The 16,045-nt window shown below is 52.4% G+C and overlaps 1 protein-coding gene across 2 annotated transcripts in view; it reads right to left on the bottom strand.

Moving 5' to 3' along the window:
* The window catches only part of NFATC2 (nuclear factor of activated T cells 2), a 150,691-nt gene extending 139,843 nt beyond the window's left edge, over window positions 1-10,848 (bottom strand). For both annotated transcript variants that reach the window (XM_044385903.3, XM_044385904.3), the window contains exon 1: window positions 10,470-10,848. In XM_044385903.3, coding sequence (XP_044241838.2) covers window positions 10,470-10,539 — 70 coding nt within the window. In that variant the 5' untranslated portion in view covers window positions 10,540-10,848. The remainder of the gene's footprint in view (window positions 1-10,469) is intronic.
* Window positions 10,849-16,045: the final 5,197 nt, after the last annotated feature.

The raw sequence follows: 16,045 nt of genomic DNA, 5'->3' as shown, positions 1-16,045 counted from the left end.
ACGAGAAGTTGGCCAGGAAATAGTGAGGGGAAGAACTAACAGCCAGATGGGGAAAGTATGTGCAAAGGCCCTGAGGCAGGAGGAAGTATGAAGTGTTGGCCCACCAAAGGAAGACTGGAGTGGAAGGTGTTCAGGAACCTGAAGAAGCTGTAAGGGAAGGCTGGCAGGTAAGTGGGGCCCTGGGACCATGTGGAGAATTCTGGACATAAGAGCAATGGGGAACAACCAAACAGTCTCAGGCAGTACGTGACAAGACCACATTCGAGTTTTTAAACAATTGCTTGGGTTCTATGTGGAGAAGAAATTGCAGGGTACAAGGGTTGAAGCAGGATGACCAATTAGGAAATGCCTGTAGCCATGGGGGCAAGGAGTACTGAGAGCGTGGCCTTCGGTGATGGTGTTGAAAACAGCAGCAGCACACAAAAGGCACACGTATGTAGCCTTGCCCTTGGTCTGTACTTGAGTTACCTCCTTTCCTCTTCTAGGCTTCCCCTTAAAATGCAGCACAATTTGATTCCACCCTAACACGAATATCAGAGGAGCACTGGTCCTGGGCTCTGAGGCCCGAGGCCCATTCAGGTGGGCCCTGGAGGGACCCACTACCCACAGCTCTGCCCTCGTTTCTACCTCCTGGCAGAAGCTCATCTTCGTCCGCAGCCCGGACCTCTCCCCTTACATCCGGGGGCATGCGTCCAGCGGCCAACCCAACATTCCACTCAGTGTCCAACAGGCATCTCAAAGTGACCATGTCCACACGAAGCCCCGTGACCCTCTGAAACCTCTCTGCTCCCACTATTACCAGCTCAAACATCACCCCCCCCCCATTCATCCAGCTCTCTGACCAAAATCCAAGGAGTAGTCCGTGATCCCTCTCATTTTCTCACACCCACAGGCAAACCCGCAGCAAATCTGGGCATCTCTATCCTCAAAATGTAACCTTAGACCCAAGCGTTTCTCACGCCCCAACAACCCACGTCCCCAGACAACTGCAGTCGCCCCTCCCTGGTCTTGGTACTTCCACTTTGCCTTTAGGTCCAGCAGCCACGGGCAGCCTTTCAAAATATAGATCCCGTAAATCCTTCCGCGGCTTCCCATTAAGTTTAGAATTAAATACAAACACGTTGGCCTACAAGGCCCTGGAGCAGCTGCCTCCAGCCCCAGCTCCCTTTGACTGCCATCTCTCGCCACTCTCCCCTTCTCTTACTCCCTCTGCCACCCTGCTCATCCACCTGTCCCTTGATAATGCCAAGCACGGCCCCCACCTCAGGGCCTTTGCACCTCCTGTCCCGTGGATATTTGCTAGGCCACCCCCTCACTTTGTGCATGCCTCAGCTCAAATGTCACCTCCTCAGAGAGCCCGTCTGTGACCACCCCAATAAAAATAGCGCCCCCTGGCCTTCTCTGTCCCCGCAGCCCGTTTGTGTTTTCGCAGCCTTTATCTCCGCAGTATATTGTACTCCTCTGTGTATCTGTTCACCTGTTGATTGCCTGTTCTCACTTGAATGTAAGCCCCACACGGGCAGGGCTGTGTGTCTGTTCTGTTCACTGGCCTATCTGGGGTTGTCAGCTTTAGCAGATGAAAATACAGGGCACCCAGTTAAATTTGGAGTTTCGATGAACAACACATTTTTTTTAACTGTATGTTGCATATATTTTATGGGACACATTTAAGCTAAAAATGATTCATTATTTGAAATTCAGAGTTACCTGGGCACCTTGTATTTCTGTCTGGCAACTCTGGCTACATCCCCAGATCCTAGAATAGCACCCAGCACGTGGCAGGTAGTCCCTAGAGGCAGCTGAAGGAATGAATGAAGAACAGTGCCCAGCAGAGCTTCCCCCTGAGAGATCGATCCAACAGGAGCTTGTACCAGGAGGAGCGGAGGGTCTCCGCTTTCCTCAGCTTAATAGGACTCGTCAGGGATATCCTGAAATCTGGTGTTTTGCACAACTGGCAGCCCAGCCTCTAGCGTGGTTACAATACCTGTAATCATTTTTATATAAAAACATTTCATCTGACTCAGTGACTTTAGGAAAATTCTGCCTGTACATGTCTTTTTATTTAAAAAAGAAAAAAAGAAAGAAAGAAAGAGAGAAGAAAAGAAGAAAAGAAAAGAAAAGAAAAGAAAAGAAAAGAAAAGAAAAGAAAAGAAAAGAAAAGAAAAAAGAAAAGAATACTTCTAGAATATATGTCCTGTTATAGAAAATACGTGCTTGGGGTTATTATACAATACTGATACATTTGAATCCAATCACCACTGCCCCCCACCACTGACCTCTCTGAAGGTCAATGGCACCCACAGGCAAGAAAACACAAATGTCTGGCCAAGGTTGGGGTGACCTAGTGGTGGAATATGAAACATCCCCAAGCTGGGAGGCCCAGGATCCAATCCACGTTCTTCCTCTAACTCACTCTGCTACCTTTAAGCAAGTCACCTGGCCTTTCTGTGTCTCAGTTTCTCCATCTATAAAACGGGGGGATGAATTGGATAATACCTGAGCCCCCGATCCGGCTCTAATATTCAAGGATTCTTTGACGCTCACCCAAGTAGCCTCCAGGGCCATCTCCATGGGTGTACAACCTGTCATCACAGGACCCCGTGCTCAGAAGGACCTTGTGCTTGGTTTAAGGCTCTGCTGTCGTAAGATTCTTGATTTTTGAACACGGGGCTGCACACTTTCACTTTGCGCCGGGCCGTGCAAATGACGCAGAGAGGCGTGATGGCACACTACAACGAGTAAGCCACAAATTCTCATCACGAACTCTGCACGCTGACATCCCCCACTGTAATAAAGCTTGACTATAAAATGCAGACACCGAAACATTTTTAAGTCTAATCCAAAAAAGCAGGAACACCCTCACCAGCTTCCAGAAACAATATCCTGGGATGATCACCCTACACGCTACTATTTTAATTTATAGATGGATGCGTTGGACTCCTACAGGCCTGCAACGCGGATAAGGCACAAGAGAACCAGACTCAAGAGAGCACCAAAAAACTCAGCAATCGATGAAATGATATTTCCATAAAATATTTTAAAAAATCAGAACGAATGCAGAAAAAAACAAAGGATCCATGGTGAGCAAACTATGACAATTCTAATAAAGACAGAATGAGCAGCAACAGTGCCGTGCAGAGCCGCACCGGAGCCTGAGGCGAAAAGGAGATGAGTGATACCGATCCTGTCCTTATTTAAAATCCTTATTTTCATTTTGGGCTCAGCACGGGCTTTTTGACATTAATTCTGATTTTTAAAATTTTACATTAAAATATTACTCATCTCGATGACGGAGTCTTTTGGTGTGCCCTTCTACTCGGCCTTCCCACCAAAGCCGGTTCCGGGAATGAGCTCCTTATCGGGGGGACAGTTTGAGAGCTGACTTCTACTCCAATCTGACACCGACAACGTCGTTTAACGCCTGCACCGGACTTCTCCGCTGTGAGAAGACAATTCTCCAGGAGAGGATCGGTGTCGAAGCCAGCTGCCTCCCGTGCAGACGTTGACCGTGCAGGCTCTAAGAGAGCGACCTTCTACTAAAAGCCCGAACCCGAAGCCAGGCGTGGAATGTGAGAAGACGTTCCATCTGACAGCAGCAGAAAGCACAGGTCTGCTGTAGCTTAGCCAAACCCGTCCTGCAGGCACATTAGGTCTGGCCCGCTTGGCCATTTTTTTAATCCAAACTAACATTTTTAAGTTGGGAGATTTTGGGGGCACCTGGGTGGCTCAGTGAGTGAAATGTGTGCCTTGGGTTCAGGTCATGATCCCGGGGTCCTGGGATCGAGCCCCATGTTGGGCTCCCTGCTCGGTGGGAAGCCTGCTTCTCCCTCTCCTGCTCCCCCTGCTTGTGTGCTCTCTCTCGCTCTCTCTGTCAAATAAATAAAATCTTTACAAGAAAATAAATTTATATAAATTGGGAGATTTTACACGACAATCCCAATTTCTAGTGTCTCCTAAAAAACGGGAAGATCTGGCCACAGCAGGTCCGTAATCCCACGTGGGCCAGTCGGCTGGAGTGGAACAGGAGCTGCCCCCTTCACGGGAGTCTGTCGTTCTCTGGCCACCACCCAGCTGGCCCGTGTCCCCATGAATGTGAGCTTGAGACCCTGGCTTCCAGGCTCTTGACTCCTCCTCCCTGGTCCCTGCTCACCCAGCATGTCCTGGCTGTGTTTCTCCTCTTCATTCCCTGCTTTCTAGCACGTTCCCCTCTGCCTCCTGAAACTGATCCTTAGCAGGGGAGCTGCAAACTCACCTTTCTCCTAAACCACTGCCCTTGCCCTCGATGAAGCACAAGGAGCCGCCATCGCTCTTCCCCGGGGAGCTTCATCTCAGGTTGCGATGTTACTTCTCAAGTCACGCATGCCACCACGGAAATGGTTTTGTCCCACACAAGTCTGATACTCATTACTGAGTCACACTGTTCCTCGGTTATTAGCTAAGGGCGGATTTGCTAAGGGACATTTTGGACCAAGATGAAACGCTGAAAAATGTCTTGTGACTCCCAGGGATAGCTGAGGGTGAAGGAGGGGCCCACGTGGGGAATCTAGGCTGGGCCGAGAGGAAGATGCGTCTGAAGTGGTTCGGATTGTTCGCAAAAGTAATGGCGTCTACCCCCCATGCCAAAGACAGGGGCCATGCCTGCAGGACCCCGGGCTCCAGGGAACACAGTGTGAGAACCACAAAGGAGAGCCCTCCGTGGACTGGAAACCACCTCCCCCCGCCTCCTGTGCCCGGTGCTGGTCCCAGCCACCACATCTAGAAGCTGCTCTCCACTTAATGGTCCGTAGGATCCTTTGAAAAGATTAACGAGACCACACCCTGTGCACTTAAAATTCCCCTAGTGCCTCCCCATTACCCCGAGAATGAACTTCAGACTGCTCCTGCCCTGGCTTGCCTCCCTGATCTCCTCTTCTAGCCTGCTCCCCCCGCCCCCTTGGATTCCAGCCTCCAGCCATACAGGCTTTCTTGCCGTTCCCCGAATGTTCCAAGCACATCTCTCTCCTTGGGGCCTCCTCCTTCTGCGTGGATGCTTTTCCCCGAGACATTTTATAGGCAGACCCCATGCCAGTCAGAGGGCAGTGAAAAGACATCTTTTTAAAGAGGAAGGGGGCCATTCACTCTGAATCAGCAATCCCTACCGTGTAGGTTAAATGTGTCTTTTCCCAAAAATACACTCAATTCCTAACCCCAGGTACCTGCGAATGTGATCTTATTTGGAAAGAGGGTCTTTGCAGATGTCATCAGGTTAGGATGAGCTCATTAGAGCTAAAGGCTGGACTCCAATGGCTGGTATCCTTATCGGAAGAAGAGAGGACACACATACACAAGGAAGAAAGGCACTCGAGAGCAGATGCAGAGACCGGAGGGAAGCATCTACAAGCTAAGGATTGCCAGGAGCCGCCCCAAGCTGGAAGGACGAGAAAGGATCCTCCCCTAGGGTCTTCAGAGAGATCATGGCCCTGCTAACGCCTCGATTTCAAACTTTTAGTTTCCAAAAATGGGAGAGTATAGATTTCTGTTGTTTAAAGCCACCCAGTTTGTGGCAACTTGTGATGGCAGCCATAGGAAACGAATACCCCCACCACCACACATGCGTGCACAGATACACACACATATACACACACATACATGCATACACGCATGCATGCATACATACATATATACATGCATACACACATATACACAATATGCACCTGCACACATATACAAATATACACGCATGCACACACATGCACACACATACATGCATACGCACATATATACATGCATACACACATATACACAATATGCACCTGCACACATATACAAATATACATGCACACACACACATGCACACACATACATGCACACACATACACATGCACACACACATACACATACCTGTATACACATTTGCATGCACGCAAATACACATGCATGCACATATACACATACACGCACATATATGCACACATATACACGTGTGTACTCGTGCATGCATACACTCATACACCCACACGTATACACATATACTTGTATGCACACATGCATGCACGCATACACACATGCACACACGTGTACATACAGGCATGCACATGTGCACACACAAATGCATGCATGGACACGCGTGTGCACACATGGATGCACATATGCGCACATGCATACCGTACTCGCGTGTACACGTATGCACATACACACATGCGCACACGCATACACATGCATGCATATGTGCGTACACTAGGTCATTCACAGCTCTATTCTCCTATCGGAGTCTCTAGCATTTGACTCTGTTTGAAACGATCTTGGATATTCCCGGGGTCGCTTGCTTGGTGTTTGCCTCACGAGGGCAGGCTCTGTCTTGTTCACTACTCTTTCCCCAGCATCTGGGATGGTCACTGGTACATAGTAAATGCTCCAGAATTGTTGATAAAAATAAATTCAATGATTAAGGGAGCTTCGAAGCAGGGGCGAGGATGAGGCGGGCTGTGAGGAAAGGTGTGGCGAGGCTGGCACAGGCCAAGGGAAGGCCCGAATGGCGCGTGTGCAAAGGAGTGGACTGGACATAGACTGACTCTGGGATCAGTGACGGTGCTGGCCACGGAAGCACCAGAGTCACCAAAGAGGCACCGACAGAGCCTCAGCTTGAGATGGGCTTTGAGGATACGGCCCCTGGACAGCCCCATTGTGCTGGAGAGAACCAGAAAGGGTGGGGAGGGGGCTGCCTGAAGTTATTGGGTAACCCAGAGAGTCAAAGGGTCATATTGTTTATTAAAAGATTGAAACTCTCCATAGATTAATAAATAATTGCCGTCATCCCCTCGAAGGGTCTCTGCTGACTTGGGACTTTGCCTGCCACTCGGCAAACAAAGGGTTAAAATCTGGCCCAGCAGGGGAGTCTGTCGGGATCCTGCCCCTGCTGTTCTGATCGGCTGACGCTCAGTTATTAGCTATTACTGCACATATATGACAGCTATCCTTTTCTATCTGGCACAGAGACACAGGAAAGCGAGGTGACCTGCCTAAGGTCATGCAGCTAGCAAGTGGCAGAGCCAAGATTTGAACTCAGATCACTCAGATCTCAAGCTACTCACTTCTCCCATGTAGAAGTGTCCTGGGTCCCATCGCAGACACAGAAATAGACCCGGCGCCGTCCTAAGGGGTGTATGATCCAATGAAGGCAAATCTGCACAAAGGTAGTTGGAGGAGCATCTGGGAAAATGAGAGCTTCTCTCTGAAGTTCTCGGGAAAGGAGAGACTGAAGGGCTTGCTGGAGGCAGGCTGGTGGGGGAGCAACGGAAGGGCTTAGCCAGGCGGAGGGGCCCTTGGAAGGATCTCTGACCAGTGCAGGCAGAAGGCAGTGCTGGGCTTAAGAGCCTCCTGGCCGCCTGGGGACTCTTCTTCCTCTAGTGGAAGTGGAAGCATCACGCCTTCATTCCCCCGAGGCAAGGCAAGAAGCCCTCCCTGATTCACCCTATAATCGAAACAGATCTGCTGCCTCAGTTTCCCTGACTCTAATGATGATGCTTGGACCCTTCCCCTCCTCCCCCACGGCTCTCTTTCCCTTCCAGGATACGTCAAGGAACAGCGCGGTGCTGCGAAAAGAGCCCAGGACCAGGGTCGGGTCTGCCTCCGCTCCCTCATCTGTCAAACGCTGTTATAAAGAATTGGGATAATATTAAGGAGTTCCAGAGACCACAGAGCTTATGGTCTAGAGGCTGGATTCAAATTTTGGCTCCGCCACTTTCCTGCTGGGTAACGCTGGGCTGGTTACCGCACCTCTCTGTGCTTCCTTCCTCCGTGAAGGAGACGATAATTGTACATAGCACGCACGAAGGCGCGCCAGGCGTTGTGCGGCTACCTGCGGTGTGGCCTCAGGCAAAGTAGCTCTCATGGTCCTCAACTGTCAGGCAATAATAACATGCAGTGTGTGTTCACCTCGTGCTCAGCACGGAGGTGAGTGTTTTGGGTGCACGATTTCATGAGCGGCTCATCACAACCCCCCGAGGTCACCACCATCGTCATTCCCTGTGGCAGCTGAGAAACAAGCTTTAGGAGCCATGATCTTAGCCCACCCTGTGCCACTGGGAAGCTCCAAGAAGTTAAAAGAGTACCTTGAGAGATTTAAAGCACCGCATCTCTTCAAAGAATTTTTGCTGTGAAATCCCGAGTCAACGTCACCATGTTATTGTTTTGTATCTTTAATATAACAGAAATTGCAGCTAATATTTACCAAGGGCTGACTTGTGAGCATGACACCATTGTGGGGGCTTTACTTGTGTTACTTCACTGAACCTCACAGCAACCTGTAAGGGAGACATGATTATTGGCCCCATTTCATGGATGTGGAAACCGAGGCACAGAGAGGTTAAGTCACTTGCCCAAGATCACACAGCTGCCATGGGGCCAAACAGGAATTCTAATCCAAGCAGAAGACTGGGAGTTTGGGTCTGGGAGTGAGCAGAGCTCACCCTGGGTTTGTTTATTCCTAAAATATTTTCCATCATCCCACTTCCGATAAAACTGAACACACCTCTTTCAGATCTTCAGTTTTTCCCAGGACCTTGACCCAGAGCTGCACAGCAAGGTCGGTATTTTCTTACCATGCAAATACTTCTATTCACTATTGCTGACCCCGCCCATCTGCCTGCACACTTCAGGTCTGTTCCTAGGATCGCGCGGTGTTTGAGTTTAAAGGGGCATTAGGTTTTTCCCTCAGGAGACCCCGACGCAGGACACGGCTGAAGCCACTCATGCCAGCTGTCTTTGATGCCTGGAATTGCATTCTGTGTGCCCAGTTGCCTTGGCCTGCCAAGTGTGGTTTGCTGGGAACAATGTGGTACCCTGTCTCCCACATGCATACACACACACTGGCACGCACATACTCACAATCCCTGCGCACATGAGCTTGGGCCGGGGAGGGTAGGCAACGCACCAGCACACCGAAAATACGCACAGAGAGGAGCAAGTTCATAAACCCAGAGCAGAGGTGTAGCCGCCCCAATAAAATGTAATGCTTGTGTTAGGTCACACAGTGAAACAAAAGCCCAATTTCCCCTCCACGCTCTCTCTCTCTCTCTTTCTGAATAGAGCTAAATGTGGCATTCGTCTGTCCCCACCCCCACCATCATGACATCAAACACTACTTTCGGTCTGTATGACAGTAAAAGCCAATCCGTGTCCATAAGAGATCTGTGAGCTGGCTGAGAGTATCGCTTTTACAGATGATGCCATGTTAGTAATGTCTTGTGGCCATTACTGTCATATGCTTGACCACTAGCAGAGGACAGGATAAACTGGTACCCGTAAAAATGTTCAAAGCTACTGGCAGGGTCTTGCTTTCAAACGTGCAACTCAGCTAAAACTATATGTCATTGAGGTCCGCTGTGGCAAAGCACACCATTTACCTAACCCAAGGCATTTGGCTTCACTCCGCTTTTCAAAAAAAAAAAAAAAAAAAAAAATCCCTTCAGGTTTATTTACTGAAATTGTCATTTCTTTTCCCCCAGAACTTTAATCAGCCACACAGAGCACAAAACCTACATTCAACTCCGATTTTATGACACGAGGCTAACTCCTCCTACGCATATTTATTTCACTTAACTCTTGCAGTCCTGCCTGCTGGGCAGTGCCCCCCCCCCCCCCCCCGCTCGACTCGACGGGGCTAGCCTCTGAAAAACACATCACGTTTCCCGGTTTCCACTCTTAAAGCCCTCTTCATTAGCGTGCAGCCGAAAGCCCTCCGCAATCCCAACCAGATGGCTATTTTCATATCATATTCTTATACGTTAAGCCCCTCCCGTAAGATCCAAATAGTATGATTCCAGGGCTAACTCCAAGAGGAGGGGGAGAGACAAAACACGGAAAGTAGAGTGTAATCAGATCGCCAAACAAACTGATGGTACATTGCACTTAAAAAGGGGAGCCGGAGGACTGTATCCATCAGGCACATCAAAAAAGGGGGAAAGAAAGTTGTTTAAATGTCCCAGGGCATCTGTTGCGTTCACCGTTAAAAAGCAAAATCCTCATTACTCTATCTATTATATAGTAACATGTCAAGCGTGTTCTCCTAAAAGAAGAAAAAAAGCTAAATGATGATGATGATGGTGATGATGATGATGGTGCAGCCTCCGGGCATGTGCTGTCAGAAGCCCAGTGCTCAAACGGTTAAGCAGCCAGCGGTTAGTAGCACGAAACTCTCCCACTGTCCCACGGAGGGGACAGTCCTTATGACAGACATGCCTAGGGAATCCCGCGTGGGGATGCCTCACTGCCCCCACAAAGTGGCCTCAAGCCGGCTCCCTCGGTCTCCCCTCCTTGGCCAGGGCGAGGGCACCTCTCCTCCTGCCCCCTCTACCTGCGCCCCTAGGAGACCGCAGTCCCTGGGCCTCCCCGAGACCTCAGCCAGGAGCTGAAAGCGCTGCCCGAAGGAGCAGAAGGGACAGGGCTGGGAGGCGGGAGGAAGAGACGGAACCAGAAGGCGAGTCGCTTACCTTGGTCCACAGACCCCATGATGCGGAGGGGATGGCAGTGGCCCGGTCTGAACGCAGCCTCTCTCTGCATCTGGAGGAGATGGGGGCTTGGCGCGCCGTGGGAGAGGGAGAGCCGTGGGGGCCGTCCTCCCTAAAGCATGCTTGCCGGGCTGCCCCGGCCCAGGAGCCTGCGAGCGGCCCGGGAGCTGCGCGCCTGCCGCCTCCGGGCTCGGGCTCCCGGCTCCCGGCTCCCGGCTCGGGCTCCGGCTCGCTCTCCCAGCTCCCGGCTCAGGCTCGGGCTCCGTCTCCCAGCTCCCGGCTCCCGCTTCCCGCTCCCCGGCTCCCGGCTCCCGCTCCCGCTCCCGGCACGGCTGGGCGCTGGGGCTTACTCGAGAGGGAACGCGACTTCCTTCCCCGCGCTCCGTGTTTATAGGCTTTCAATGCAGTAAAATAACGGGATTCCCTCACTGTTTCCTCCTGTTTATCCAGCGCCATGGAAACCGCTGGATCCCGGCCATCTCCAAAACTAAGGGCTTTCCTGCAAACTTCACACTCAGGAATCCATGACGTCGCCTCCTCCGCGGCCAGCCAGCTCCGTGGCTCCCTCGGCCGCCAGCACAAGTCCCTGATTGTTCGGGAGAAAAGTCGGGGAGAGGGAGCAGAGGCGAGGAGAAGGGGTGGGGGCTTGCAGGAGCTCTGCGGCCGTCTGCAAGGATTGCCCGGCCAGCGCCTTCCCTAGCCCCACCGCAGCTCTTAGCAAACCGCGCCCCCACAACGCCCAAGCCCCCCATTCTGCAGGCGGGCCTCCCCCAGAGCCAGCTGCCCAGGGCTCAAACCAACAGCCCAGGTGGTCAAGGCCCCTAGCCCCTGACCCACGGGCCCTTCCATGTCCCTCGGGGCTCCTCTGGCTGCCCAAATTTTTTGTCTTGGGAGGGAATGGTGGGGAGGAGGGAGAGGAGGGGGAGGGGAGGAGGGGGAGGAGGGAAAAGAAATAAATAACGGTGCCTTGTGTCAACTCTCCAACTCCAAGATTTTTTTCTCTCGAAGAGTTTATTTTTAGATTCATTTAGAAAACCCAAGGTTTCCAGTGATGCTCAGAGGCTCCAGCAATAATGAAATGGCCAAAGAGACGCGGGAACCAGGCAACCCATGTGTTTACACATGCTCTGAATAAACAGGAAAATAAAAGGAAGGGATGTCATGAACTTTGCACACTCTCCAGAAGAAGGTCCGTGGGATGCCACGCGTGGCTCCCATCAATGGGCCACAGACCCCAGGAGGCAGGTGGGAGGGGGGAAGTGCAGCTGTCAAGATGCTCTTTCGAAGTGTAGCCCAGCTCGACCTCGTCCCCTGCACGCCGGCTGGGAGACTCTGGGCCCACAGAGAGAAAGGCAGCTTCGAAAGTGGCCACTGCAGATACTGTTGATCAAACTGTGGGTAGCACCGAGGCTGGTGACTCACCGGCACCCCCACCCCCTCGCAGACAGACTGGAACTTTCAGAGCACTGAAAAGAGCTGGCTCCATCTGTGGGACCACTCTGTTTTCCAGGCCTCGGCCCACGAGAGCCTTGCTGGGCTCTCAGACATAACCACTTCTGCTGCACATGCTGTGCCTCGAAGAGCCGCTGGGGAAAGCCCCCCCCCCAGCCTCATCCCCCCCCCCACCTCACCTGGAAGCCGGCATCAACCCGAGTGGTCTCCAGCAGTCGGACGTCCAGGCCGCTGTGTCTCCCCAGGAGCAGCCATAGCTGCCCACCTCCTGCGTCGGGGCCTTGTACTCCCTTACCTTGATTCCTTGCAGCTGCCTGGCAAGCAGGGGGTCCATGTCCCCCCCTTTCCAAAAGGGAAACCGAGGCACACCGAGGGCAGACGAACTTACCTGTTGCTTTACTTGGCAAATACTGGGGTGCAGCCTGTAAGGCCAGAGAGGAGATTCTTTTCAGTGAGCCTACTGAGGAAGCTCCATTTCCTGAGGTCTCTGCACCCCCTGGTCGGAGGCAAGAACTGGGTGACCAACCGTCCTGGTTTGCTGGGATGGAGGAGGTTCCCGGGACGCAGGACTTTCAGTTTCAAAACCGGGAGAGTCTTGGGCAAGCTGACACAAGTTGGTCATCCCAGGCATGAATGAAACTCATCACTCGACTTCCTTTTGCTGCTGTCCAGACACAGGCAGACTGTGAGCCACTGTCTTCTCAGGACGATCACTCTGCTTAGAAATACTACGAAGAGCAAGCCCTAATTTGGCACCTACTGTGTGCCCGGCCCTGAGCTAAAGTCATCTATAGATTCCTGCTCTGGACCCTCTGCAAAATAATACCCTGACCCTGGGAGGGGCTGGCCCTGCGTTGCCTGAGATGGTCGCCACGAGCCACGTGCAGCTACTGAAATAGAAAATAATTAACAAATAAAACAGACACATCAGTTCTTTGGTGCATCCACCACATTTCATGTGCTCAAAAGCCACCACAGCTATTTGCTACTGAGTTGTACCGTGCGGCAGAATAGAAGGTTTCCCCCACTGTAGAAAGTTCTATCGGGCAGCACTGGGTCAGATGACTTGAGAGACAGGATAAGGGACAGGCTCTAGAATCAGACTCTTGGCTCTGCCACAGTCACTTACCCACTATAAAATGGGGACACCATTAATGCCTTACTTGGAGCTGACGTAAGAATGTGATGCTAAGAACAGTAAGCCATATAATAAGTGCTTGAAATAGGTACGAAAACAAAACTAGGGGCACCTGCGTGGCTCAGTCCGTGAAGCCTCTGCCTTCGACTCAGGTCATGCTCTCAGGGTCCTGGGATCGAGTCCCGGGTTGGGCTCTCTGCTCAGCGGGGAGTCTCCCTCTCTCTCTCCCTCTCCCGCATGCGCTCTCTCTTTCTCGCTCTCTCTCTCAAATAAATAAATTTTTAAAAATCTTTAATAAAACAAAACCCGAAAAACAAAAACAAAGCAAAACAACGTTCCCATGGTCAAGTTGTGAATAGCGCTTAAGCCAGGACTGAGACTGTCTGACCCTGTAGTCCATGCCCTTGACCTCCAAGAGCCTCCCTTTATTAAACAACTATGCTGTGCGGGTCATGCAAGAGATTCTTTGCAGGATCTCGTTCGTCTCGCCTTCCCACTTTTGGCTTGATGCTGTAAGCCCTATTCACAGATGAGCAAACTGAGGCTCTGTGAGTTTATGTTCACAGGACCAGCCTAGACTGGAACCCAACTCTGTTTGGCCGCAAAGCTCATGTTCTTGGCACCACGGCCCCTGCTCCCAGAGGCCTCCCTGGGAGCTGAGGTCTCAGAGGCCAGAAGCAAGGCAGGAAACTAGCATGCTGGGCCCTCTTCTGCCAGACTCATTATCGGGGATAATTTTAGACTCAGTCCCACCCAGGCTCAGGCCTCGGAGGCGAGTCCCCATCTCCACAGGTGCCCAGCACTGCCGAGAGGGGGCCGCCTTCTGGAACTCGGTAGAAACAGCATTAGCCACATTTTTATGGAGCCCACTCTCTGTCACAGTTAAGCATTTTTCCCTTTTAAAGCACTTTCAAACTGCAAGGATTGGAGCCGGGGGAGCCGAGGCTGAGTCACCTAATTTGCCCTTATGGGCTGCAGCTTTCGACTTCTTAGTTTAGCTGTTCAGTTCCTCAGACAATTTCTTTCCTCTCCCTGTGCCAGGGCAAGAAATATTTTGTCCTTTTGAACTGAACCACCCACTGTTTTTCACTTCTCTCGAGCACTCTCCCTTTTTTTAAGGGATGCTCCGAGGGGGGTGGGTGGAGAACTTCCGCCCACTAAATTATCCACGAAAACTCCCAAAATAGAAGCTCTCAGCTGGGGTGGGAACGGGCCAGCATATGAGGAAAAAGCGAAAAATACGCTGAATCAAAGCAAATCGAAGGTGTCCAGGTGGCCGTGGGGAGAAAGGCCTGGGGAGACCGCAAGACATCTGGGCTGCAGGAGACCTTGAATCACCGGGGAAGCCTTTTATTACACTCTCTTCCCCCCAACAGCCCCATAAACAAGAAACGAAGGTATTTCTGCTGAGACGCCACTTGCTGGGGCTGCCCCCACAACTCATTCAACCCCAGGAATATTTAGAAGCATCTGGGCATTTTCCCTGAGGGCACCTCACCGGACCTCTGGCTGCAATTATAGCTCAAGGGTCACCTCTGTCTGCCGGTCACCTTGACCCGCAGCCCCTTCCTGGCTGAAAGGTAGACAGCAGGGGAGAACTGGGCTGGACGGCCACACGGCCCAAACCCAGAGAATGGGGCAGATACAGGTGTGTGCAAGGCAGAACTGTGACGTTTGTGGATCTCTCCACGGCTGTGGACATTTACTGAGCCCTTACTGTGTGGCAGGAATGAACTCACCCAATCGTCACCACGCCCCTGGGATTATCGTTTTGCAAAGCAGGACGCTGCAGCACAGAGAGGTTATGCAGCTTGCTCCGGGCTGCACGGCCAGTAAGTGGCAGAGGGAGATGGGAACCCCAAACCCCGTGGCTCGAGAGCCCATGGTCTCAGGCCACACTGCTTCTCAGTTGCTCTCAGAAACTCCCCCACCAAATACCTAGTCACCTACCAGCCAACGCCATGCCCCTGGCACCGGTGAGTGGTGGGCACAGGGTGGGGACACAATTCCAGGTTGTGGGCCTTGTCTTGGACTTGGCTGAGAAGGCCCCCGCCACCCCGAGGGAACACTGGTGAACTGTAGCAGTGGAGGGACTTTCTGGAGGGACCATAAATGCTGGGGGCCTCACGGACGGTGTTCGGGAGGCTGGTGAGCTTTCCCCATGTGTCTCTACCTCCCAGCTCCCTCAGCCAGGAACCTGGGGGTTGCCCTCCTTGACTCTGTCTTCCCTCCGCTGCCACGCTTCCCCCTTACAAAGCTCTTGAATCCGTCCACCTCGCTTTGTCCCCACACGACCAGCCCTGCCGGGGCACCCCCATATCTCCCTCCTCGCTGCTGTCCTGCTTCTCTCCTCTGCCTGCCCCCTACGTAAGTCCACACGCTGTCCTGCGTGATCTTTCCTAAACTTCAGGATCGAAAGGGGGCACCCCATCCTGTCATTCTCCCCTGCTTAAAACCTTCCATGGGGATATAATTCCCTTCCGAATCAAGTCCAGAATCCCATGTGTGGCTTAAAGACCTATAAAGTCTACTCCACCCCTTCTGGCCACAGCGCTCACCTCTCACCCCCTTGAGCCCCGTGCTCGTGCCCTCGGGAAATCCTCAGAGCCCCACATCCTCTGCGTCCTGTTCCGCTGCCCGGCCTTCCACCGCACGGCTCTTTCTGGGCTCCCTGGAGCTGCACCGACTTCCCCAGGCGCCCCGAGGGGCTGAGGACACCGCACCTTCACCGCACTTTCTGAAGCTCAAAGTGGGGTGCCTGGCAACACAAGCACTCGGCCGCTGTGCGAAAACCACCATCTTGCCACTACAGACGGCAGCACACGAGCTCCCAGATCCACCAAAAATGCCATTTCAGAGGCTCCCCAGCCCCCACCGCCAAGGCCCCGGCCAGCCTCCCTGCAGGTCCCGGGGTGCCTGCCCTGGGGGGTTCCCGCTCTGGTGCAGCCCCGCCCGCCCTGGGATCTCG

Source organism: Ursus arctos, unplaced genomic scaffold (genome assembly GCF_023065955.2).
Source record: "Ursus arctos isolate Adak ecotype North America unplaced genomic scaffold, UrsArc2.0 scaffold_16, whole genome shotgun sequence".
NCBI classification, from domain to species: domain Eukaryota; kingdom Metazoa; phylum Chordata; class Mammalia; order Carnivora; family Ursidae; genus Ursus; species Ursus arctos.
This window is presented reverse-complemented; position numbering and strand designations above follow the sequence as displayed.